General features: G+C 42.5%; 1 protein-coding gene across 3 annotated transcripts in view; it reads left to right on the forward strand.

Annotated features, from left to right (window-relative positions):
- Positions 1-19,427, forward strand: part of prkd2 (protein kinase D2) — a 34,099-nt gene extending 14,672 nt beyond the window's left edge. Inside the window, exons 2-19 of one of the 3 annotated variants that reach the window (XM_076735633.1) lie at positions 9,254-9,392; positions 9,728-9,859; positions 10,031-10,230; positions 10,875-11,058; positions 11,181-11,252; positions 11,409-11,426; positions 11,587-11,746; positions 11,837-11,948; positions 12,793-12,870; positions 12,964-13,282; positions 13,594-13,646; positions 13,744-13,816; positions 13,969-14,075; positions 14,829-14,990; positions 15,293-15,391; positions 16,135-16,402; positions 16,894-16,979; positions 17,806-19,427. In XM_076735633.1, the coding sequence (XP_076591748.1) occupies positions 9,254-9,392; positions 9,728-9,859; positions 10,031-10,230; positions 10,875-11,058; positions 11,181-11,252; positions 11,409-11,426; positions 11,587-11,746; positions 11,837-11,948; positions 12,793-12,870; positions 12,964-13,282; positions 13,594-13,646; positions 13,744-13,816; positions 13,969-14,075; positions 14,829-14,990; positions 15,293-15,391; positions 16,135-16,402; positions 16,894-16,979; positions 17,806-18,030 (2,487 nt within the window). In that variant the 3' untranslated portion in view covers positions 18,031-19,427. Of the gene's footprint in view, positions 1-9,253; positions 9,393-9,727; positions 9,860-10,030; positions 10,231-10,874; positions 11,059-11,180; positions 11,253-11,408; positions 11,427-11,586; positions 11,949-12,792; positions 12,871-12,963; positions 13,283-13,593; positions 13,647-13,743; positions 13,817-13,968; positions 14,076-14,828; positions 14,991-15,292; positions 15,392-16,134; positions 16,403-16,893; positions 16,980-17,805 lie in introns of all 3 variants that reach the window. The other 2 variants (XM_076735634.1, XM_076735632.1) reach the window with 2 other exon arrangements.
- Positions 19,428-23,241: the final 3,814 nt, after the last annotated feature.

The following is a 23,241-nucleotide window of genomic DNA, read 5'->3' on the forward strand; positions in this document are numbered from 1 at the left end:
GACATGTTAACAAGGACAGGGGGAGTTGTGGTCCAGCAATTTGTGTAAGGATGGTTTATGCAAATAGAAACGTTTAAATGGCCACACACAGCACAGCGCACCGCAGCCCTCCATCACGATCCTCCAGAATGTGTCTGCATGCACACACGTGTTCAAGAGGCTGTACGATCTGTTACACAGTAAGACGTGGATGTTTAAACAATGTCTGTTGTTTGAAGGGACGCAGCGTGTTTCCTCTTGACCATAAAATGGCTGGATCAGGTTCCTGTTGTGAGAACCAGCTTCTGTTGCAGAAACTCATCAGCGTGGAGCACCATGTAGGGCTATGGAGGTCACACTGTTTACAGAGCTCAGCGTCGCGCACGGCACGTTTTGTGTTTTATCCGTCCCGATTCTCAGTTGTTGATCACGCGTTGTCGTTGCTGGAGCTCGGCCTGATTGATTCTGCAGAGCCGCAGTGTTTCTGTAATGTACTTCACTGTGTAAACACAAATCCAGCTCCTGTCACCCTGCGACAACTCAGGCCCCCAGCTGCTCTTCACTGCACTATTAAAGCAAAGAACAGTTCATTCCATTTCTGTTTCAGCTACTACTTTGTCCAGGTACATGAAAGTGACAGTTTAGTCAGTTTTCCCAGAATGTGGCAGCTCAGCTATTCTTTTGGGGTCACTTTTAAGTCTTGATGAAGGGGCTGATATGTGGAAATATCCTTCATTAATGGCATTATCTCAACAGTTTTTTTCTTTGACGTTATATTTTATGTTTTCATCATCAACGTGTGTGTGTGTGTTTTTACTGCAGCTGTGGTAACTACCTTATAATTATCGTGCCATCACTCTTCCTCCTCAGACACACATTTTATGTTTATACTTCACACCTTTGAAGAGCTAAGAATCGCATGCTCAAGGTTGCAGTTTCCTGTGTGGCGAAGGTAATGGATAACATGAATGCTCATGATACTGCTAATGCGAATCACAAAACTACAAAAGATTACTGCTTCTAATGCTACTGGAATAAGTAAAAGTCATGGTATATGGTGTATAGAATGGTACTGATACAGAACTCAAACAATTTAACAGTGGAGCAGAGGCCTCTTGGCCCAAGGCAGCCACAAAAGTCCTTATTTTGTTAGGTCATGCACCTTGTGGAGTTTCCCTTAATGTGGGCAAAAACATGTCAACCACCAGCAACAACCCCTAACAGCTGACGAAGTAGTTGGTAGAGACATATCCCGAGTATCGTGCTGCTGATGCAAGTTCACAGTGTTGAAGGTTGTTTAAGTTTCTAAAATTTGAGCCATTTTGCATTCTTACGATGAAGTAAAAATAAGGGGGATATGAAGCAGAAAGCAACCGTAAGGTTGCACAAATCCATTTTTCTAAAAATAATTTCATCAGTTAGTCTTTGAAGGAAAAACAGGCTTGATCTCGGCTGCTTCGTTGATGAGTAACCACCTATGTCTGCCACATGCCTATAAACTGCAGAGCTTTGGTTAGATGACACTCAAGCTGTTGCATTAATCTGATTATGTGTGAGTGCATGAGTGTGTGTGTGTGCCTTAGGGTGCGTGCTGGCGTGTTTGTGTGGCTTGATGGCCGAAAGGTGGCTCATGCTGAGCTGCTGGAGGGGAAGTGATGGGGAGGATGAAAAGCAGAAGCAAGCGACTTTCTCAGCAGGACGTAAAAGTCTTTGTGTTCTTCACACATGCGGCGTCTTTATATAAAGAGGGTCTATATTTAGAAGCTACTACCGTTTGACAAGCCCTGAGGGCTTACATGAAACAGACTCGACTGGACATCGGCTGGTGCTTGCGTGTAAGCATCAACGCTTTGATGAGGTCATGCTAACCTGTTGCTGAAGTGTTGAGAGGAACTCTGCATGCCCCTGCTGCTGTGCCTTTTCTTGCATGTCCTTTCAGTTAAATCTCTTACGTTTTGTCTTGATTGTCTTAGAATACGTCGTCAGAACACTTTATCATTACAAGAAGTTAATGTAATGCTTCTGTACTGTGCGTGTAGCAGCACGAATGTAAAGCAAACTAGAAGAGGAAGAAAGAATTAGGTCATTGTTTCATATAGCATGGGTTTCAGTTTGCCCGCACTTGTTGCTCTTCTGACATCTAAATCACTGGCTGTGTTTGTGACCTGCATCGCACATTCTGACCGGGGGGCTGAGGTGGTCGGCAAGACCAACAGAAAACACGCACGGAGGAGAGGAAATGACAGCAGTGTATGTGTGTGTCTGTGTTTGAATACAATGCTTTTGAGCTCAAATTTCACTTACAAAAGGCTTGTTCCATGACATCACACTGATATGATGAGAAAGATGTTTTTGTGTGTGTAGTGTACACACAGAGTGATATCACTTGTTTTGTTTTCGAGTGTTCTGATCCTTTTGTGTGTGTGTGTGTGTGTGTGTGTGTGTGTGTGTGTGTGTGTGTGTGTGTGTGTTTTTATAATGCCTGATTGAGTAATCTGGATATTGACATTACTCATCCCAATAACATGCATTTGGTAGCAAATTCCACATCCTTTCCTGCATATATAGTCCATCAAAAAGTTCACTATAAAGATAAAATGTCAAGAAATTGTGGAAAACGATTACTTTAATTATCCATTGAAACATGTGGACATCCTATAGGAGTCCACTTTGTTATTCTTTAAAGTAATTCCAATGTTTGCTGGCCTAGTGACTCTGCTTTGGTCAACCAACTCGTGAGAAACATGTTTCCAAGGAAAATGATTTCATCACGTTCTGAACGAAATACACCACCGGACCTTTGAAGAAAGTAGGTTAGTCAAGCCATCGACAAGAATGAGCACTGCTGGCCAACAGTATCATCAGCCTGCGAGAGAGCGAGTGGGCCACATTGAAGACAACGTTAGTGGCTTTTACAGCTCAGAAAAGATGACAGATTGCTTTTCCCTGTCCATCCTTTTCTCTGTTTAGACAACTTTGCAGAACTTCTGTACAGTGGCATGGGAAAGTTTGGCCACCCCCAGACAAAATTTTTGATTTCAAAAATCAGATGACCTGATTTCCAAACAGCACGAAGTTGAAGATGACACATTTGTTTAATATTATAATCATGATTACTTTTTTATTTCCTTCTTTTCCAGTTTTAAAATAACGAAGAAGGAAAAGGTCCCAAAGCAAAAGTTTGGGTACCCTTCATGGTCAGTACTTAGCAACATCACCTTTGGCAAGTACACAGCTTCTAAAGGCTGTTTGTAGGCAGCTAAGAGTCTTTCAGTTCTTGTTTAGGGGATTTTCACCAATTCTTCCTGCAAAAGGCTTCTAGTGTGGTGAGATTCTTGGGCCGTCTTGCTTGCACTGCTCTTTTGAGGTCTATCCAGAGGGTTTCAATGATGTTTAGGTCACGGGACTGTGAGGTTTTTTCACTCTAGAATGGTACCAAACAAAAATAATGTAGTACCCTTGCTTAAAATCTTCTACTCACTTAACTATTCACAGCAGCAGGTATTTTGACCAGGGATGTCCAACCTTTCTCATGCCATTGTATGTTGTTTTTTCAGAGAGGCTCATGAAACATGTATTGTTTGTAAAAAAGACATTGATATCTAAATGGAGAAGTAGACAGAGTCAGAAAAAATGCTTGATAGCCCAGAACAAGAAGTACGGAGAGGTTGATAAACAAGGCACTCAGGAGGAAATTCAGAGTGATGGGAGAAAAAGAGGGACGGGTTGTGGTAAAGAAAGCCTAGTCCATAATTCATTTCGCTCATAATGGCTTCATTGGCCCGGAGAGTTGCAGGAATAGTGCAAGCAACGCAGGGCAACCTGATCCCTGGTAACAAAAAGAAACCAGCCTGAGACACAGCCCTGTCTCCAGGCAAACCACACATCAGTATACTACAGCATGTATGATAATACAGCCAGGTCTTTGTCTGCAGACACCCAACAATACTCCCAACCTCTATCCTTATAGATACACAGAGCACAAACATGTCGAGATTATTATGTAATTACAAGACAAATAATGTAATTTTTCATACAGACAGAAATAATGTGTGGCTTTCTGTGCTTCTCCCACCCTGTACTTTTACTGAAAACTGGAACAGTGAGAGTAGACAAGAAGAAAATGGTCATTTTCTCTGAGGTAACTGTGGTTTTGGGGAGTAGAGATATTGTGCTTTTCAGTAGAGCTGTAAAGACTTGTGGTCTGCACAGACGTGGCAACTGCAGTTGTGGTCACTGCATTGTGTATGTTTTGGACAGTAGACGCAGGATAATATGACTTGCCATATGTCTCGAGTTGCTCAGGAAAGAAGTGAGCAGCAACAGTAACAGTGTGGGGCTAATGGCAGAGAGGCTGGCATCAAACAGCGCCATGGGGCTTACAAATGACTTAGGCTGAGGGTTGTCTGTGGATTTGGGCAGAGCTGGGAGTCTCCTCTGATCTGGGTTTTGTGGGTGTTTGCAATTACAAGTGGCAGCAGTTGGCCTTATTTGTGGCAATCCCGGGTACTGATGCATGCAGTTATTACATGATTCAGTCCTGTCAGAGAACATGTGGGTTTTTAAGTCTGGACATGGGAAAGTTTGGAGCCTCAACTTATTAGTATCTCTATCATCTAATTCACTGGTTCTCAACTTGAAGGTCCCGAGCTCCACTAGGGATTGCCAAATCTTCAAGGGGGGTCGCAAGGCCTTCTACATTTTAAACAGTGTAAGAAAACATTTTTTAAAAGGTATGCAGTGGGCCTATATCTCTGCAAAGAAAACTGTGTCCACAGAGCCTTTTGTCTCTGCAAAACAGCCTCATCCTTTACACAGGTAAAACATCCAAAGAGCTATTAGAACAATGGACAAGTGTCAGGTAGTAGAAAACACTCATTTGTCAAAAAAAGGAAGCCTATTAAGTATGTATGATTGTTAAAAAATACCTATCACAAACAGAGTGGTGTGATAAAAAAAAAAGTAGAAAAAATTCTCACCTCTGATGCAACATTCACATGATATAATCTGCTCATCCAAATGGCTCATTTTACACAAACTTACTGGAGTTATTGTGTTCACTATTTAGGTTAATTGTACAGTTTATTAGCTGGTCTGTAGGTTTACTGTTATGCATTGAATATAATATGAAATAGCCATGAAGCATGTCACTTCAGGGGTCATCAGGTTACTCTATGATAGAAAAGGGGTCCCTGAAGAAAAAGAGTGGGAACCACTGGTCTAATCCACCCAAAACCAGAAACATTTATGTAGGCGTCTGCTGGGGTTAAAGAGTCTGATCACCTAAATTACAAAAAAGAAAAACCCCAAAAAACAGAAAGCCACATATTTTCTCACTTACCGCCCGCTGCTAGTGGTATCTAGACATGCAGATAGTTTTGGTTTTATCTGGCTACCTCATGAGATATCCATCTCCGCCTCCACCCAGTACAGTGGAGATAGAATTTCATTTGTGTTGCTCACAACACTAAAACATTGCAAAAATTCATCAGCAGCATCTCTTCCTAGAAACAGTGTCCCTGTTACTCTGGATAATCCTCTAGCCTCGCTCAATTGTTTGCACTGGAACTACTTCCACTGAAACAGTCCCTATGGAAACTGTTGACAGAGTGTTTTATGGCTTATTCAGAGGGATTTTGGAAAGGAGTGTTGCTGCTGGATTTTTTAAATTATGTGATCACCACTAATGAAGCGAAGTTCAGATGTATTAAGTCCCCGCTCTCTGCTGTGCTGAATTTGGTGCTTCCTTGTGGGGAGTGACGAGGTCCAAGCCTTGACGTCAAACAGTAATGCTTTACATTGACATTCACATCCATTCCACGAGTTGGCTGAGTGAAATGAAATTCCTTTCACCCAGCCCTGGTCAAACTCTGCACTCCAGGGTGACCACAGTGCTCTGTTGCCTCGGAAGGATTGGTCACTCTGTCCCTCCACGGACCTTGTGGTCACTTTTGGTCAAGGCTCTTGTCCCCACAGTGGTGGAACGAACTCCTGAACTCGCAATCTTCCACTGCAGGCTGAAAACCCACCTTTTCAGAGTATAGCTCATCATAGAAATTTCAGCACTGCATACGTCATAACCTGGGCAAATAAAACTAAAACTACGTACGCAGCTAGATACCACTACTACTGTAGATGTCACTTTGGTGAGCGAAACCTTTACATGATTTGCTTAAAGCAAGTACAATCAATATTCAATAGTAACACTAACTTCTTCTACTACTAATTAGCATTAGCACTGATCACAGGGGATTATCATCAAGCCTGCAGTTTCCTTCAGTTTCACTGAGCTTTATGATGTTTTTCAGCTTATTATTGTACAATAGTATAATGCTCAACATACATTATGTTCAGTTCTGATGATTAATACCACCAAACGTCAGGTACCTTAAGTCAAAGTTTAATTCAGTTTGGTATCAAGAGAATGTGTCAGGCTTATGTTTATAGCTGGTTTCTGCTGCCTTCAAGTGCCCAAAAAAGCAGTTTTTCCATGTTTAATTTCTGCTTAGTAGCTGCAACATTCACTGTGGCATCAGTTAAAACTGTAATGTAGGAAGAAAGTTCTACTATTTTTCCTCTAAATTATATTTTAATTCATCCCTCAATTCTCAGCCTGCTGCTTCACTGTGTCGTATGATCTTGCTTCTGTGTTTTCTTTTGATGAGTTTGTGAACCAACTTTGCATGATAGGTGTGATAAACAAATAGAGGCATTATTTAAATGTTTAAACTATAATGATTTGATCTTCCACACCCCACTGCAGGGCGTGTACTCCACCTCCCTGTTATCATCTTTTTTGGCCTGTGATTTGCTTTATGGATGAAATGTTAGTGAAATAGGTTAAGGATCTTCAGAAAAAAAGGCCACTGTGTGCTGTTTGTGCCTCATTGTTGACTGCGTGGTCAGTAGCAGTAGCCCACTGCTGGGGCGTGGTGGACTCGTTGTGTAGCTTGGCAGCAGTACAAGCCAGGCCTGGACTTCAGATGTGGTGATGTGGAGTGCCTGCTGGGAAACTGAGGGGGAGACTGTGTGTGTGTTTAGGAGAAAAGAAGGGAAACGGGGGAAGAGCGGTTGTGTGTTTCTGTTTGTAAGGAGGGTGTGTCTGTTGGTAAGTGAGGAGGAGGTGTATGTGTGTCATTGTGTCGTTCCAAGGTGGAGACCCGGGTTCTCCTTCCTGTAAACTGTTAGCACCCGGCCAGATGGTGAATCTTGACTCCAACATGGGAAAAACAACAACAAGAAAGACGTGGAGGACTGTGTGTGTGTGTACTCTCTCTGTTTCCATGTGTATATGTGTACCTGTGGTGTCCTGTGTGGTGTGGCCACTGAAGTGAACCAGGCAGTATTAACTATTCAGGAGAGCAGGGTTTCCCTATGACAGCCTCCTTTGCTCTGCTGACTTCTGACTGACACACTCATCTCTCATATCTCTGGAAGAGCTACATGGAAACACCCGTGTGTTTGTGTGTGTGTGGCCTGTGTATAGATAGGATAAAGTTTCTCCTTTGTCTTGCTTTCCACATCGACCGAGTTGCTTGATTTGTGGAATTCAGCCAGCGTGTCTTGTATATCAGTGGTTACAGTTGTGTGTGTGTGCGTGTGTTGGCTGCTGTATATTCCAGGGGCTTTACATAGCAGGGCATGACAGAATTAGTTCAAGACATGCAGTAATGTCATATGCTTGAGAACCAACTCTTCTCATTTGTCAAATAGCTTGTTCAGTGGCCTTATGTTTCAATGCTATGCTTCTCTCTCTAGTTGTTTTTTTTTTTTTTTATGCGCAGAGCTCCGTGGTCAAGCTAGCAATAATAAATATGCACCATCTGGTTAGCAACGTCCGGTTAGCCATTCCAAATTAAGCTTGCTGAGAACAATAAACGTGGTTAATGTGAAAGGGTCATAATTTGGTTAGGTTCAGGCAATGAACTACTTGGTTATGTTTAGGTAAAGATCAGGGCTTGAGTTAAGTACATTTGTAACATACATTAAGGGGAGGGGGGGGGTTACCTACAGCTTCATAGTTCCGAGCGTAGGGCCACTGACCAATCTGCTGTGATTGACGTGCTGGGAGAAAACACATACATTCCAGTGTCATTCCTTCATGAACTATTCACAGGACTGCACTATGTTTCCAAATGCAGATGTGTTTATTGTTAATGAAAACAGCGGAGTAGTGACTGCTTAGGATGTTTGATGTAGTTCTGAGTGTAGTATGGATCGAGGGAATACGACTGAGGGAAAGAGGTGGCTGAGTGTAGAGGGCCCATGAAGATACTAGAGTGAATGATGCAGGGAGGGGTCCATTGAGGATGCTACACCTCTGGTATGGACTGAATGTAATAAGTAGTTTCTCCTGCCTTATTGTAATCAGATTCTGGTTTATTGCAAAGTAGGTTTTCACACAGAAGGAATTTGCTTTGGAAGACCACATAACAATAAACACAGTAAGAGAAAACGTTCTGTAGTAGAAATATGCAAAACAAAACTATGCAAAGCATTTAAACAAAAGTGCTGTAGAGTGTTTAAAAGAGGCTGGAAAATGCAGATTATTCACCAAGGAATGTGCAAATGTTTACAGCATAAATGTGCAATATGTGCAATAAGGAAGGCTGTTGAGTTTCTAAACGGTTGGTTGGTGTACATGGAGCACAGTGACCAAAGACAAGGTCGAAGGTACTGGGAATTATTTACTGTATAGTTCTGTCTTTGCAGGTCAGTTTAGAGTGATCAACTTTAATATAATATTTTGCTGTTTTTTTAGAATATGTTCAACATTCATGAGCAATCAATTAAGAACCAAAAACATTAAGAGTCACTTAATTTTAAGAAATTTTGCATGTTCCTCCACACTGCTTCAAAACACAACATGTTAAGGCTTTTTTTCATGTCATGAAAAAAGATGAAACATGTAAAAAGAAACAACAACTATATATTAGTCTAATATTTAGTTCTTCAAGCAAAACTGTTCATATAAAAACACTCCAAAGCAAATATTACCCAAAACTATAAACTATAAACAAAACTAGAAAATTAGATACAAGATTAAATTATACTGAATTTGTGACCTTTCAAGTCATGATTTAAATTGAAGAACAAGCAGGAAAAAAAATTGTATTCACCCCTGGTTTTATTTGAACTGAAACATTTTCTGTCAGTGAACTGCTGATTTGAGTGAAACATCAGACAGGCCTTCATACAAGTCTTTCAAGAAAATCCAGCCTTTTCTACATCCTCCTAACGTACATATCTATGTTGTTTTCTGTGTATGTTCTAGTTCCCAGAGTGCGGCTTCTACGGCATTTATGACAAGATTTTGCTGTTCAAGCATGACACGACCACCAACAACATCCTGCAGCTGGTTAAAGGTGCCAGTGACATTCAGGAGGGAGATCTGGTGGAGGTGGTGCTCTCTGGTAAGTAACCAGCTCTCTTCTCTTCTTGCTATCTTGTGCCAACAAGATAGCCACATTCAAATCTAAATGACCTTCCTTCTTTCCTCTGCTATATCTCCCTTTCATACACACAGACACACAACTCTTGAAATTGATCCATATCTGCTTATTTTACTATTACCTATCTTATGTTGGCCTAATCTGTTCTCTCATTGTTTTAAACTGTAATGCTTCCCTGCCAGGAGGAAACTCATCTGTTTTTTCCATCCTGTTTCCATCTATCATTCTTTATGCTGCCCATTTACAGTAGTGCGATTGTATCTTGACACCCACTGTGACCCTGTTATCCCTTTAAGCGGCAGCCACGTTTGAAGATTTCCAGATTCGGCCCCATGCGCTCAATGTGCACTCATACCGGGCCCCAGCCTTCTGTGATCACTGTGGAGAGATGCTGTTCGGACTGGTCAGACAAGGGCTCAAGTGTGACGGTGAGGAAAATAGGGAGGTGAAGCGTGAATAAGAAAAGACACTTTGATGTGGTCCACAAATTTCTCTGAGGACTGGATTGCAGCACTCATCAAATAAGCTCCATCTGTTCTCCTCTCCTGTTCTGTTTATCGCCGGCTCCCCGGTTCTTTGACCCATGCCGCCCCCTGCAGGATGTGGACTAAACTACCACAAGCGCTGTGCATTCAGCATCCCAAACAACTGCAGTGGAGCTCGTAAACGGCGTCTGTCCACCACGTCGCTGAGCAGCAGCCAGTCCCTGCGTCTCTCCACCACTGAGTCGGTGTACAGTGTAGGGACGGTCTCCACCTGCACAGAGGAGACCAGCCTCATCCGCTCACACACGCAAATGGTAGGCCTACAGGTGGATTTGTGCACACAGAGCTCTGTTAACATGAAGGAGGCTTTCCAGTGGGCAACATTTATGACCACACCAAACAGCTTTGTCTAAAACTAGTGTCCCACATTTTGTAAAAGAACTTTAATTCACTGATTTAGAGGGTATTTCTAATTGATTTCCCTTATTATTCTACCATAATTGCAAAAGAGTAGATGTACTTAGAGAGGAAACATAAGCTTAAAGCTGCTATAATCAATATTTTTATTGTTTTTATGAAATTAACGACTTGAAAACATTTTTTCAGTTCACCATTTAGCTGTTTGTCCCACAACTTCATTGTTCTGGTTTACTCATCGCTCTCATAGTGTTGTTTTCAGCTGCATTAGATGTTCTCATTGAAAAAACTGTACAAACTGTACACTAGCTCCTCAGCACTTAACAGCAGACAGACAGCGCTAGCAACTAGCCGGTGAACATAGTGGAGTGTTTAGCAGCTAAAGAGATAGATCTTTCCCCCAAGTGACCAAAATTCAGTTATTGTACATTTCAGGATATTGATCATGTTGCCAAAGTTAGATAATGGTGTTTTTAAAATTCCTTTTAACCACATGCTCTAAATTTCATTGACAGTCTTTGTTTCCTGTCTATCCTGCTAGCCACGGACCCCTAGTGAAGCCCGGCGCTTCTACACAGGCCGACCTGTTCATTTGGATAAGATGCTGATGAGCAAGGTGAAGGTGCCCCACACGTTCGCTGTCCACTCGTACACACGGCCGACGGTGTGCCAGTACTGCAAGAGGCTTCTTCGAGGACTGTTCAGGCAGGGCCTTCAGTGCAAAGGTGAGTGCACAGGCCAACGAGACAGGCTCGTCTCTGAACGCCCGTGTGATGCAGAATGTTAGCTAAATATAATCAGATCGCATGTAATCCGATCAGAATGAATTGCGTTTTGTTCTTGTCAGACTGCAAGTTCAACTGCCATAAACGCTGCGTGTACAAGGTTCCCAATGACTGCCTCGGGGAGACCATTGGAGGTGAGGGAAGATAAAAGCTTTCTCTGTTAACCCTGCATGGATTTGATAAAAGTATTACCTTCTAATCTGCATGTCCATTGTCAGAACTAGGTTACTTTAATAACCACACATATTATCTAGCAAGACTGAAACTCATTAATTTTTTTATCTTCTCAGACAACAGAAGTAACTCCGGTAAGTATTATCGGTATCCGTATTGATGCATGTAAAGCCGTACTCTTCTGATAGTGGTCTTAGTAGTAGTCATAGCAGTAGTAGTTTTGCATGCCATTTTAAACACAATCACTTTTATCAAGTTGCACTCAACTGCTTCTCTCCATCTCGTTTGCCGCAGACATGTTGAGTCCCAGTGCAGACCCGGAGGTTCCCATGGACTACAGCACTGAGTATGATGCCTCGGACAAGTCTTCAATAGATGACTCAGACGAGGCCTGCAGCATCCCTGGGTCCTTTTCTCCTGACAACAACCAGGACGGAACCAGCGGCGACCAGAGGTACGAGGAAATTGTAGAGCTTGAAAACAACAGAAACTCAATCACCCATTTTGCCCACCAACCACTGGAGTTCTGTCCTTCTTCTTCCAGTGTTTACATCCCACTAATGAGGGTGGTGCAGTCGGTGAGACAGACGACCCGTCGATCTAGCACAGCTATCAAGGAAGGATGGATGGTTCACTACAGCAACAAGGACACACTGGTAAAAGCATTACCCACACAGTAATTCCCTAGCTGCCCTCTCTTATCGTATCTAAACCAGTCTGCAGCTCTACTGAAAAGTGCATTTGTCATTGTTGAAAGAGCTGAACATACAGGTTCAAGCCACTTTATTCTAGGCGCATGAACTCACCTTATTCACTTTCTTTTCTATGATTCATTTCTGTGAGGTTGTTTCGTTTACTTTCCACTCTCTCAGTGATTGAAAGGACCTTCTGATCATTGGCCTATCTTCTCTGTCCACCAGCTCCTCTCACAACAATTTCGGCCTTATTTATTTGGTCTCTGCCTTTAGACACTAAATTGGGTCCTCTTTCCTTTATATTTTGTGTGTGTGTGTGTGTGTGTGTGTATGTGAGTGGATGGAAAAAACAGCTGAAGATTGATGATGAAGCTAACTCTCCCTGAAAACATAACAGCACTCAGCAGATGTGTGGTGAATTCAAGCTAAAAGCCCATTTTCTGCCTTTTCGTTCTCCTAACTTACTCACTATATTTGACCTCAAAGAGACTTTTCTGCCTCTCTACTCTTGTTCTTGCTTGCTTTTCCTTCCTGGCTTCACTAACACCTTCCTTTTCTTTCTGTCACTTTTGTCCCTTTCTCTCCGTTTCCTCCTTCTCGTCCTGCAGCTTGTGCTCCTGCTCATCCTTCTTCTCATGTGGCCAGTCATCTCTTCCTCAGGACGTCAACTTCGAACTTGAAATGCATTTATATTGATCCCCGAACATCCATCCCTCACTCTCTGTCATCTCTCCATCCCAATCCTCAATGTCCTGCCATACCGTCATCCCCCCTCCTCATCGCACAATTCTCCAACCCCCAACAGAGAAAGAGGCACTACTGGCGCCTGGACTGTAAGTGCATCATCCTTTTCCAGAACAACACCTCCAACAAATACTACAAGGTAAATACTCTGAGAAAATCTACAGTCTCATCTTATTTATTTGAAGTGTGCAACCTTTTTTTATTGCTGCATCACTGGTTCATCCTCTTGCAGGAGATCCCTCTGTCTGAGATCCTGGAGGTGCGTCCTGCTGGAAACTTCAATCTTGTCCCCCCAGGCACAAATCCTCACTGCTTCGAGCTCATCACTGGCACTATGTGCTACTTTGTTGGGGAAGACCCCAACACCCTCCCCTCTATGTCCCCCAGCAACCCCCAGACTCTCCCCCCCACCCCTCCTTCACCCAGCCAAGTAGCTCCCAACAGCGGCATTGGCCGCGAGGTGGCCAAGGCATGGGAGAGCGCCATTCGGCAGGCCCTCATGCCGGTCATCTTTCAGGACGCACCACCAGCTGCAGGAAACACCACTCACAGTAAGTCTAGAGCAGCCAAATGCAGAGGGTGCTTTACTGTATTTACTAATTAGCACATTGCAGCCTGAGATTCATGGATGGACACGTCAGTTTAATTTGCCAAAAATGAAAAAAACAACCAACTAGGTGTTCAAGTAACAATGGACCCAATGTGAATTAAACAACTTGCCAACTCTGGCTGACAAACTGGAAAAGTATGCTCCTAGTTTAACTCTATCAAAACCACTTTTTTTCCAGTAATGCTTATTTGCTTATTAAATCACTCACAGCACTGCCTAACCTGTACGTTATTCCTGGTGCTACATTTTCAGGACAAGCCTCAATCAGCATATCGGTGTCAAACAGTCAAATACAGGAGAATGTGGTATGACTTTTTGTCAATTTTAACAATTTCCTACAATCTTTAAATGAACTAGACATTGAGGATGATTCTAAATGTATGAAATATTGCTCTCCTACAGGATATTGGTACAGTGTACCAGATTTTTGCTGATGAAGTGCTGGGATCTGGGCAGTTTGGAGTAGTGTATGGAGGTACGTAGATCCATCTCCAGTGATGCTTATGTGAAGGTAATGTTGGTTACGTGCATTACAATCTCTGGATAACAGGGCCCAGTGTATGTCCACAGGCACGTGAGGTTAAGTTCACAACCACATCTGTCACTAACACTCCATCTCTTCATCAGGAAAGCACAGGAAGACTGGGAGGGACGTCGCTGTCAAAGTCATTGACAAGCTTCGCTTTCCCACCAAGCAGGAGAGCCAGCTGAGGAATGAGGTGGCCATACTGCAGGTAAACACACACACACAGACACACTGTGTGTTTCAGTTGTTAATGGATATCATTTGTATGTACATAGTAGTGCTGACACAGTATCAGGTGCTTTGCTGTATACTTGATATTGGTGTTAAATTGGCAGATACATGAAAATGCAGTAAATTCAACACTGCTCTACTGCACTTCACTGGGTTTGGTGGTGACATCTATTAGTTAACGTTTCCACCCCATTCACCTGCAGTGTCTTGCTTTAAATGTACAGTAAACTGCTCACCAGCAGATGGAGACAGGAGTGCATTAGCCTCTCTATTTGCTGTCTTAGCGTGTTTCTGACTCCCCGATTGAACTTCCCCATCAGCTCTATAGTCACTCACTTGACCTGTCAGACAAAAAAGGCTCATTCATATTCTGCAGGTTTCAAGGGAATATGTTTTAAAAATGATACCCCTCTGAGTCATATAAATGAAAATTCCTTCTGGGGGACATTTTCTAGCATTTTGGGTTTTACTACGTCATAATCAATTTTCTGTTCTCCTTGCTGTCACATCGTTGTTCATATTCCTCTCCTGTGGTTTTCTGTCTGTTGCTGATACTTTCTGTCTCTGTCTTTCGTCTTCTCCCACGCACCTCATTTTCTTCCTGTTAAATTTAACCACTCCTTCCTCTTTTACTCGCTATTTCATCCTCCCACTCTTTTTCAAATATTTCCCATATAATACCATTTCTCCTCCTTCTCTCCCCCCCCCCCCTCTCGGATCCCTCGCTCAGAGTTTACGCCACCTCGGCATTGTGAACCTGGAGTGTATGTTTGAGACCCCCGAGAAAGTGTTTGTGGTGATGGAGAAGCTACATGGTGACATGCTGGAGATGATCCTCTCCAGTGAGAAAGGCAGACTGCCTGAGAGGCTCACTAAGTTCCTCATCACACAGGTGTGTATGCGGCCCAGCAAAGAAGGGATTTGTAGTGTGTATAAGTTATGCAAAGACATGGAAAGTGTTGCTGTTGTTGCATGTTACATAATACTCTCAATGACGTCATGAAGTTTTGCCTGAAGTTTCTCGGAGCACTTTTTTTTTGTGGTCTGCCGATTTGGTTGCGATGACACATATTTAATGCGTCATGACTACAATTTGAAAGTGTCTGTGTTTTTGTACTTACGTTAAATTAATTCATATCCTGTGTGGGGGTTGTGGGTATGCATGTGCATGCATCTGTGTGTATGTATTTGCAGATTCTTGCAGCGCTGAGACATCTGCACTTCAAGAACATCGTTCACTGCGATCTGAAACCTGAAAACGTGCTGCTTGCCTCTGCTGATCCCTTCCCCCAGGTATACACATACGCAAACAAACACACACACACACTCACACTGAAACCCATTCTCATATGCGGCAGTTATTGTTTTCTCACTCGAATCCATCAAAGCAAGTGCAAGTGCAGTTGCTCGGATGTTTCCTCAACTCTATTTACTATTCTCAAATGCCTCGTTCCACCACTTCCTCTTTCTGTTGTCTGGACCACAGGAAAGTGGGGCCGGCCCAAAAATGCTTAAGTCTAAAGTCTGTCTCTTACTGATCGAGTGATGAAGTTGGAGTTTCCCCATTGCCCGTTGCTCTTTCCAAACAAACAAGCGCAAATGGTTGTCAATTAAAATCATTAAAAAAAAATTTGAATCACCTGAAATATTGATGCTTTCTTCAATAACAGATAATTAATATACATAAAACCTGTTTATTAGTAATCATTGTGCACTTCATGCTGAAACAGGAAGCGGTTCCTATTTAAATGTGCACTGATTTTGATACTAAGCATCCAGTTTCTTTAACCAATGACTGGTGATTTTTTTTATGTTCTCTTTCAACTGCTGCTCAGAGGTAATTTGCCTCTTTCTGCCCTTGGTCTGGTGAAAACATTGTACAGTGTTTTGTTTCCCTTGTAAAGGTGACTTCACTCTTCTGAACAGTGGTGTGCGTCTTCGGAGCACACTGGCCAGATACTGGGTTTTCATCTAGCCTTGTCCCAAATGACAACTTGACTCCCCACCTACTGCTCCTCATTGTTTCCATCTCTCAGGTCAAGCTGTGTGACTTTGGTTTTGCCCGGATCATCGGTGAGAAATCTTTCCGTCGCTCGGTGGTCGGCACCCCCGCCTACTTGGCCCCAGAGGTTCTGCTGAACCAGGGCTACAACCGCTCACTGGACATGTGGTCGGTCGGTGTCATTATGTACGTCAGTCTGAGTGGGACATTCCCGTTTAACGAGGACGAAGATATCAACGACCAGATCCACAACGCAGCCTTCATGTACCCTCCCAACCCCTGGAAACAGATCTCCAATGATGGTAAACACAGAGCAGAGTGTTATTGTTAGACACACCTACCGATGGGAATGGAAATACAGGACCACTTTATTAAGTGCAGCTGGCTAAAGCTAATGCAGTCCTGCAATTAATCCTCACTTCATGAAGGTTTTAATGCTCACTTTGGGTTGAAACTGTTTTAAAGTGCTGAGTCAACTTTGTGATCCTTTCAGAGGATATGCTTTGTGATAATATCAAACTGTATTGCATTATGCAGAGAGGTGTTTCAGTTGTTTCACCCACTCCATTTATATCACTGACAGTAGACTAACAGGTTGAATCAACGCCTCTCTAAACAGAAACTGAAACTTCATTACGTTTAGCTTGGTGTACCTAATAAACTGGCAACTGAGTGTGTATATTTGACAATCCACTTTGCAATAATGCCCTTGATAAGCCACCTACAGATTTCCATTTTATTGTAACCAGTCAGTTCTTTTAATTGACCTTTCTGTATATTTTTGTGCTCCCAGCAATCGACTTGATCAACAACCTGCTGCAAGTTAAGATGAGGAAACGCTACAGTGTGGACAAGAGTCTCAGCCACGTATACTTACAGGTAGCACGCAGAGACGACACGTATGCACACGGTTTAATACGAATTTATGAAAAAAGTGTAAAGTCTGACACTTTGGTATTTTATCACACTTCTAGAACATTCATTTTTAGGGGGTTTTGTTCATTCTGTCTTCTTTTATTCATGTGAAGCACTTGGTGAATGGAATTTCTTTGCTGTAAAGCCCTTTGAGTTGTATTTCTTTCATGAAAGGTGCTATACAAAAAAACTTTATCGTTGTTATAACTAAAGTTTATTATTAATCCCCCAATTCAAGGCATATTTTTAACATACGGTGACTACCAGTAACTTAACTTTTTTTTTTTTTTTTTACTTCTGCAAATCCCTCAATAAAATCTATAGCCATTACAGAAAACAAACACAAGGACTTTGTGCTCATGGTGAGACGGCAGCTCAAGGCTGATATTTTGGAAATTTACTGCAGAAGAAAGAGGACAGATTAGCTGTAAAAATGATGTTTTCATTGACTGCTCAGTCAAAAAACCACTGCGGGTTTAAAGCAGTCCTCTTTTGCTGCTGTTGTTGTCTTCATTGCAAGAACATCCGTTAATTAATCTCCAGCATTGCAGCAGCCCCAACTTGGATGAAAGTCTAATTTCCTCAGACCAGTCTTGGGTCATTCAAGTCCTTACTGGCGCGCACACACACACACACACACACACACACACACACAGACAGACAGACGCACACACGACCTAAAGTGGTTACCGGATGATGTGCTATAAACACATAAAAGCCCATTTAACTTTGATCTAATTTCATGGCTCCTGAAACTGAAACTTCATCCCTCTATTCCCGTTTTTTTCAGGACTATCAGACATGGCTGGACCTGCGGGAGCTGGAGACCAAGCTCGGCGGACGCTACATCACCCACGAGAGCGATGACAGCCGCTGGCAAACATTTGCCCGAGAACATACTCTGCCTTACCCCGCTCACCTTGTGCCTCCGCCTCCTGCGCCGGCCTCTGATGATGAGGAGGGTGGGGAGGATGCAGATGTGCAAGGCCTCACTGAGAGGGTCAGCATCCTCTGACCAGAGAGAGAGACTGAGGACTCAAGCTCATTTAGGAAGGTGGAAGGTTGTAGGGAGAGGGAGGGAGGCTGGGATGGCCGACCTAGAACAGAACAGAGACAAAAATCATATGGGTCCAATGAGAATAATGTCCAGCTGTTTAGACTTTGACAGCACATCTGCGTGCCAGCACTCAATTCTACAGCAATAAGTCAAAGTTCTCTCCTCCAGCCTGAGGTCATTAAAACAGCCTTCTAATTACATGTGCTGTTATTGGTCCTCTTGTCCATGACGAAGACTGCTCAGCTCTGTTTCACACCCTCTGTGCGGCTGACCTGGGGAGTCTTCACAGATAAAACTAGAGTCAACCAGCACATTTTTTTTTCCTGTCACTGCAAAAATGCTTCAAAACGAGACAGGAAACATCATTTCACAAGAGGCGCTCAGGATAAGAATTCAGTATCTGCGTGTTTATCGAGGTATTTTTCTAAACAAATAGGTGTTAACAGCCTCCCATGAAAAAAAAAAAAAGCAACATTTGTTTTTAGCGTCATTTAATTGGACTGACTGGAATTACAGTCCCGCTTCAGTAAAGACCGGTTCAGTCTTTTTTCAGCGATGGAGCGCTTTATGGTGACAAAAGACTTCCTCTATGCTGGTAATTACTATTTTGCAGGCATGGAGTCAAACCCATCTGTAGTCACAAATGCATTCCCATAAGTGCATGTCCTGTCTTGAAAACTGGAAGTATTGATCTGGTGACAGCAAATCCTCCAGTAATTACCACTAGTTTTGAGCCGCAATAGACGCTTGGAAAACATATGTGATTAAAGATGTCATTGCGGGTTTAAATGAACTTGCACCGCGCTGCTCGTTACCTGCCATGACCAGACAGTTTTTAACAGACGTTTCCACGTGCAGCTGACATATTACACGACTGTCACCGAGAGCTGAAAATAGCTTCTATTGTTTCGAGTCGCCCACTCATCTGAGGTCAAGCAGTTGTTGTATTATTTAAATGGTGAATAACGTCCTCACAGATTCAGACAGTGTCAATGGAGAAAGCATTTTTACACCTGGTGAATGGAAGCCTGTTTTTTTTTTTTTTAAGCAGCACAGCTCTTTGTGGTTGTTACGACCTCTCCCTATGATGGAAGCGCATAGACGGACAGCTTGTGTTACTAAACCTTGGAGAGTTGTATGTATGTAGTTTGATTACTGACTACCTGTCATGTCAATATGTTGCATGTTTCTGTGAAGTAGAATTATCTAGACACAATATAAAACATACTAATGACGGTCTATTATACACGTGTAACCTGAAGTTTATGTAGTTGTCTAATATGCGTAGACTGTGTATAACATGTTTGAAGGATGATCCTAGCCTTGGAAACAGATAATACAAACCTTGAACAATATTCTGTCTTGTCTTGGATGTTTTGTTTATTGTATATTTCATCAGTACATCACTGCCATCTAGAAACTGTCATTTTGAGCTTTCCACAGAGGAAAAACTGAGCAGCCACGGATGTATGATAATGACTCTGTGCTACAATACTTCATATATGCTTCTTCTTCTGTCCCTCTTTGAAGAAGCGCAGCTGTTTCTTGATATGCTGGCTGTACTTTCTGTTTAAATGTCAGAGGGATGCTCTCAAATGGACACATGCACCATGGACTTGCAATATGATGGATTTATACATGCATGTGAGCACACACACACACACACACATACACACAAAAGGCCCTCATCTGTCAGAGGACAGACAATTTTTTAGCGTGCATTACACCTCACAGACTGAGTGGCACTCAAGAGGACCCTGTGGCTATAGAGACGAAGGGAGAGAATCGTTTTCCATTGTGTGATGAGCGCCCTTCAGCCAGCTACTCTGCTCAAAGTGCATCCTTGCTCCTACTACATTACATCCATCACCACGGGCAAACGATGCCAAACAACACGCTATTTCTTTCTGTCTCCATTTTATGTCTCTTGAGTGTAGGCAGGTTTGTCACTAACCCATCAGCTGCTTCTCTCCAGGCTATGGTTATTGCACTGGCAAGTGGCCATGAAGACCCTTCACTAAGAGAGTGAGCAAAAGAGACATGGTCAAACCTCAGAGGGGCTTTGTACCTCACACCAGCTATGAGGTCTCTATTTGTGTTTTTAACAGTTTTTGGACAAGAATGGTGCTCTATGGCACAGAGGGATAAGAGATATCAAGTCTTGCTGTGCAGACAAAAAGACAGGAAAGAAACCTCTGAGGGAAATTTGTGTGTTTCATCATTAAGGGGCTAAAACCTTGAAATGAAATAATTTAACATCTGATCTGCACTGTTCTACAGAAATTCCAGTAAATCAGGATGGGTGGAGTTTGTTGATGACACTGCCAAGAAAAACTCCTCCCAAATTTGGAATGTGGAGAAAAGTAAAAAACATTTTTAGGGTTTTTTTTTTTTTTTTTTTTTTTTTACTAGTTGACATTTTCACCTGAGCTCAGTGACCGTGCTTTCTGAGAGAAGTAAGCATCAACTGAAACTCAGTCAGCGGACACACAGAACAAAAACCTCGTTAGCTCTGGAAATGTTTCGTCTGTAATTGTGTAACATGATCGCAAAGCACTGATTGCGCAGAACCAATGACCTGCAGTTTGGGCATAATGTCCATTAAAAGGCTATACCAGCTGCAGAATTTGCCCCTGCACTTGGGCATAATGCATTTTGAGAGGGAATAACTCAACAGTGTAAAATAATTTGCAAAATTACAGAAAATTGCAGAGCAGTTCTGGTTGTCTGACAGATGCAAAACCAGAAGGTAGTCCAGAGCTCATTCAGACCAATCTGCAAAACCTGAGCTCTAACTTCTTGAAAAATCAGTGGGGGGCATAAAACCCTCCTCATCATACTCCATCACAAAATTAAGACGTTTAAATGATATAGTATTAGAGTCACAGAATGGTTTGTTATAGCATGAAAAGACACTATCATGGTCCAGTAAACAAAGCACTTAAAAATCAATTTATAGGAAGACACAATGTCAGGTGGTAGCAGTAAAATGTTAATTAAATGTGTACATTCCAATCCACCAGTTGTCTTGTAAGTGATTTTCTCAATTGAGAAATAATTAAGACTACAAAACCAATTAAAATTCCCTATCTTAAAGCTAAGCCTATGTGCTCTGTTCACTAAAACGTTTCCCTGAAAGGGTGATTTGTCTGTTGCTCACTAGCTGTCTCCCTCGCACTCTACATCAAAGTCAAAGTCACATGATCGCAAGTGGCCTCAGCGCGCCTCTCAGTTCTTGATCTGTCGCATTTCCACCTACATAAGGCGTGTTTGAAAGTGTCATGTAAACGTGGCAAGTCGCAGCACAGTGAGGTGACTGACCTGACGTGTGTGAGAGCAAAGAGCACAAATGACAGCAGTCTTAATATAAATGTGACAAAAAGTCAAGTTTGTTTGTTTCCTTCAAATGTAATGTAGTCAGAAGTCAAAGCAAATGTGTCAGCAAGAATACAAAATGCCAACAAGGTCATGTGTTCATGTTGTTGTAGCTACAAAGGGTTGTAATTATCATATATTATCATGTACAACAAAACACGATGGATGAAACAGATGAGCCGCCGTGGAGACGCCTAACAGGGAGCAGAGACTATGAGCAACATAACAATCTCTTCTAACTTAACAAGTTCCAGGAAGCAGGGGCACTTTAGAATAACAGATATGCAGCACTTATAATGTCTGCCCTGCATATATCCATTATCCTGAAGAGCTGGTGCTTCCTGAAATTACACTTACACTGTTGTCTGTTTATTAGAGTCGTGTGTAGTACAGCGTACCTCCCTTCAGGTCTGAGCATCTAAGCTACGCAGTGTGACATTAAAGTCGATTATCTTTCAATGTTACACTCTTTTTACTTAGTTGTTCCAAGTATTTGCTTACGTTTGTTACCGCGCTGATAATTTTAGTATGTGATCTATTTGATAGGCCCATTAATGGTGGAAAAATGTCTCAGCTTTCATCAGTTTCCATGATTGTTTGCCAGCTTATATATAGGCTGACATAACTCTATCATCAATTACACCAGCGACAGTCCATGAATGCCCTTTGTGAGCCTGTGAGGTGCAGACATCCAGTGGAAATGAGATGAACTGCAGCTCAAAGCGAGGCCGTGGCAGCGCTGGAACGGTTCATGTGATCACGCTGCTGATGAAGGCTGCAACAGACCCAAGTCACCACAGCTGCATTTTTCCACTCGCCAAATATCTCAGTGCTATGATCACTTTCATTTCTGGCTTTATAGCTTTGGGTGGGAGATGTGACTGAACCTCAAATGAGATCGACCACAAACGATAAATCTCTGCACCATCTCATCTGCACTACTTCACTATTCCTCTGCTTAAGAAACTCTTAAACCTCCTAACAGTCCTCCTCCCTAACCCTACTACAGTTTACCTTAGGAGCTCTTTTAAGGGTAAAAATGCTTTGTGAATAACTTTTATCTTGAGTCTTAACTGTTGGGGAAATTCTTAGTCATTTAAAGAATTTTCTTGAAATTTCATCACTAAGAGCAACTCTTTGCTCAAGGAATCTTTATGAACGTGGCTCGTGATGAACAACCACAGAGCCAGACTGTGAAACACCCACTTGGCCTCTATCGACAGAGGGGAAAAAAAAAGTGACAGACGAGGAGCAGTGAGGCTAGAAAGCCCCCGCTAGAATATTTTACAGTTCCAATTACACGGAACATCTTTTGACCATTTCCTCTTTCTAATCTTCCTCTTTCCCTTTCTCGGTTATTTCTGTCACTGACCTCAGGTATTCATTCTTTCTCAAAGGAAAATAAACAGCATTCACAGCTGACGTAAATGTTTACTCAACGCATCAACACGTTGGCTGCACGCATCCGTCACAGATCCTTTTCATAAACATAAAAAGAGCCTTGGATATTGCACTGACACGGGGTTGTTCTGGGTAAAACACTGTATCTGATAATAACACAGTTCATACCGCTGCTCCGTACGCAGCTCACAACTTCTAAATAAGCCTCAGCTCACTTTTTAACCTAAGTTAAGCAGAGAAATGACTGAAATACGTCAGCTTTGTTGGACTGAGGCATAATGACGAGCCGAACTCTCGAACTCGGACCTTGTTGGAGCAGCTTTCTCCTATTCTCCCTCGCCCTCGTCCTGGAACAAGCTTCAGAACACACTGCAGCTAAATCATTTTGTCTCC

Source organism: Chaetodon auriga, chromosome 7 (genome assembly GCF_051107435.1).
Source record: "Chaetodon auriga isolate fChaAug3 chromosome 7, fChaAug3.hap1, whole genome shotgun sequence".
Lineage (NCBI taxonomy): Eukaryota > Metazoa > Chordata > Actinopteri > Chaetodontiformes > Chaetodontidae > Chaetodon > Chaetodon auriga.